Consider the following 2557-nt stretch of genomic DNA (forward strand, 5'->3'; position numbering starts at 1 on the left):
GTTTGCTTCTCGTCCCTGTGGACAATCCTTCTCTCTTCTGTTTTTTTTTCCTTCCTTTTTTTCCTTCCCCTCTGGTTGCCTTCTATACACAATTCCACGAGTGACGAGATTCCCCTCCTGCTTGCCGCTGTCACCGACCCATCCACCCACACACGCGGTGGCGGCGGCTTCGTGGCTGTGCGCCCCGCACGGAATGCCCAAGTGAGGCACGAGGCCGCCGCCACCGCGTGTGTGGGTGGGTGCGTGTGTGTGCGAGCTTGATCAGCTTTGTTTTCGTTTCTTTTTCGTTATTCACTTCGTGCGGGCGGTGCATATACACGCTCACAGTCCTCTTGTGCTTCTGGACACGCATAAAGAAACTCCTGCCGAAGTAATTTTGTTTTATCTTTTTGTTTGTTTTTGTTTCCCCGAGTCCTGCTGGGCTTCCGCATCTTTGTCTTGGGGCTAATTTTTTTTCTTGAGGTAAATCGCCGCGGCTCACGCTGAGGTTGTGCGCCGTGTCTACCGCTGCTGCTGCGTGTTTCTGCGTCCTGTTTGCCCCCACCGCCGCTGGCTGTGCCGCCGGCACTCCTCCATTTCATTCTCCTCCTTCTTCCCGCTAGCGGCACCGGTAGTCCACGGCGAAGACTCTTTTTTTTTTTTACTTCTCCGCTGCGGTGGCGCGGGGAGTGGCGGGGCGTGCGGCCGCCGCTTTCTGCGCCCGGCGCGGCGGGAGAGAAGATACGGGTTGTGCGGGTGCGGCGTGTGCCTCATCGCGGGTGCGTTGTACGGCTGGCGTGTTTTCTCCGCGCGCCATCTCCCCGCACAAGGGGGGCGTTGCCCTTCGCCCGCTGCCGCGGACACCCGCAGCTTCTTTGGCGGCAGAGGCGGCCGACAAGAAGAAGAAAAGGAGGGGGTTTAGTAGCAGCAGCTTGTCCGCGTACGCCTTCGGGTTGTGATGGTGTGGGTGGCGTGTCGGCTGGCAGCTTTGTCTCGCACACGGGGGGAGGGGGATAGAATTTGAGAGACGCCGGCGAAGCAGTCCGGGGAAGGGAAAGAAAATCTTTCAAGAGCTCCCCCGATCGAAGGTTTAAAAATATTGGGAGCCACGGCCCCGGCGAAACTTCAGGCCATGGCGCCGGCGCGAACGTTGCGAAATCCGCCTTCGGCGCCCTTGCCCTCCCGGGGCTCGTTTTCCTCCTCGTGATTCCCCGGGCGCCTCCGAAGCCCGGCACCCTGCGCCCCCCAGCGCCGCCACTCTCGCGGCTTCTTGGGCGCCCTGCTGTTTCTTCGCAACTGGCCCGCCCCAAGCGCCGAATCGCGGAATCCCCACGCGATCTCTGCGGGGCCCTTCGGGCCCGACGGCCGCCAAACGGCAAGCAAACTTCTGACCAAACCCGGGGGCACACCGAAGAAAAAAAAGCAACCTTTTCAAAGCGCCGGGGCGCCAGCCTGCAAAAAGACCATGCTGGCGTTGCGAAAAACTTTCGTCCAAAAGGAGCCCCGGCGTGGGCGATCCGGTGGGGAAGTGCCTGGGGCCGCGGGGCGGCAAAAAAGGCAGCAAAACAACCAAATTTGTGGCAGCCAAAGCGCCCGCGTTTTTTTAAGGGCGATGCGGGTTGCTTGTGGAGGCCCCCGCCTCCGGCGGCCAGAATGGCTGCGCCCCGCGCGGGCAGGGGCGTGTGAGAAATGGTGTTTCTCCCCCGTTGGGGCGGGCGCCAGGTGGCGGCCAGGCTCGGCCGGTTCCTGGAGGCCCCGGGGGCGATGGGAGAACGCGGCCCGGACCACGGGGCCCGGCCCCGCCCGAGAACGATAAGCATCACACACGCGAACGCCAAAGAACAGCGCGGCACAGTGAACAAATGCTTCTGGCGGCTGGGCTCTCGTGGTGGGGCCCCGTTGTGGCCGCGGTTTGGGGGGGGGGGGCGCGACTGCGGCCCGCGCTCAAGCGAGAGGCTCGCGGGGCGGGCGCAAGCGCCGCGCCCGCCGCAGGGAAAATAGGGAGGCGCCGGAGACAATTTACGCGATTCTCTTTTTCTTCTGCTTCCAATTCCGACCACCCAGCCGCTGCAAATATAGCTCCCCCGCAATTCCATAAGAACTGCGGCAGTCACGCTTCCGCCGCCGCTCGGAGGAAGCAGAGCTAAAGGCCCGGGTTCTCTCAGAACACGCTTCGTCGCACAATAAGTTGCCGAGGCTGACTAATTACAACCCGCGGTTTGTTCGGTAGGAAGCGCCGCGAGCAAGAAGGCGCAAAAGGTCGAAGTCAAGAATCAAAAACCAGGAAAAAAAAATAAGCAAAACAATAAAATACAGGGCGCTGCCTCCACCCAACGGACGGGCGACGCCGTCCACGCGTATTTTCGCCACGGACGGCAAACGGTTCAGGGCTCGGGAGGCCGAGCCGGCCGCAAGCGAGCCGAGCCAGTTGCTTGCTGAACTGTCGAGCTCGGGTGCCTCCAACCCCTCCAGGCCAAATTTGGATTGTCCGGCCGCACAGGGGAGCAAGTGCCCCGGCGTCTCCTCGCACCGAAAGTTGGGAGTATTGCATAGTTGCGGTGCAATGGGAATACGCGGC

The 2557-nt window shown here is 61.8% G+C and overlaps 2 protein-coding genes across 2 annotated transcripts, besides 2 other annotated features; both read right to left on the bottom strand.

Moving 5' to 3' along the window:
- Positions 1-227: 227 nt before the first annotated feature.
- Positions 228-252: a microsatellite.
- Positions 253-374: 122 nt separating this feature from the next.
- Positions 375-405: a microsatellite.
- Positions 406-749: 344 nt separating this feature from the next.
- Positions 750-2075, bottom strand: Tco025E_09972 (uncharacterized protein; the record flags this gene model as incomplete). Its single annotated transcript, XM_029376767.1, has 1 exon — positions 750-2075. One exon carries the CDS (start codon positions 2073-2075, stop codon positions 750-752), a length of 1326 nt encoding a protein of 441 aa, XP_029223105.1.
- A 109-nt stretch (positions 2076-2184) lies between these two features.
- Positions 2185-2557, bottom strand: Tco025E_09973 (uncharacterized protein; the record flags this gene model as incomplete). Its single annotated transcript, XM_029376768.1, has 1 exon — positions 2185-2557. A coding segment is annotated over one exon (373 nt), but the record flags the coding sequence as incomplete, so codon positions are not given.

Source organism: Trypanosoma conorhini, assembly GCF_003719485.1.
Source record: "Trypanosoma conorhini strain 025E chromosome Unknown Tco_14.4_contig_01388, whole genome shotgun sequence".
NCBI classification, from domain to species: domain Eukaryota; phylum Euglenozoa; class Kinetoplastea; order Trypanosomatida; family Trypanosomatidae; genus Trypanosoma; species Trypanosoma conorhini.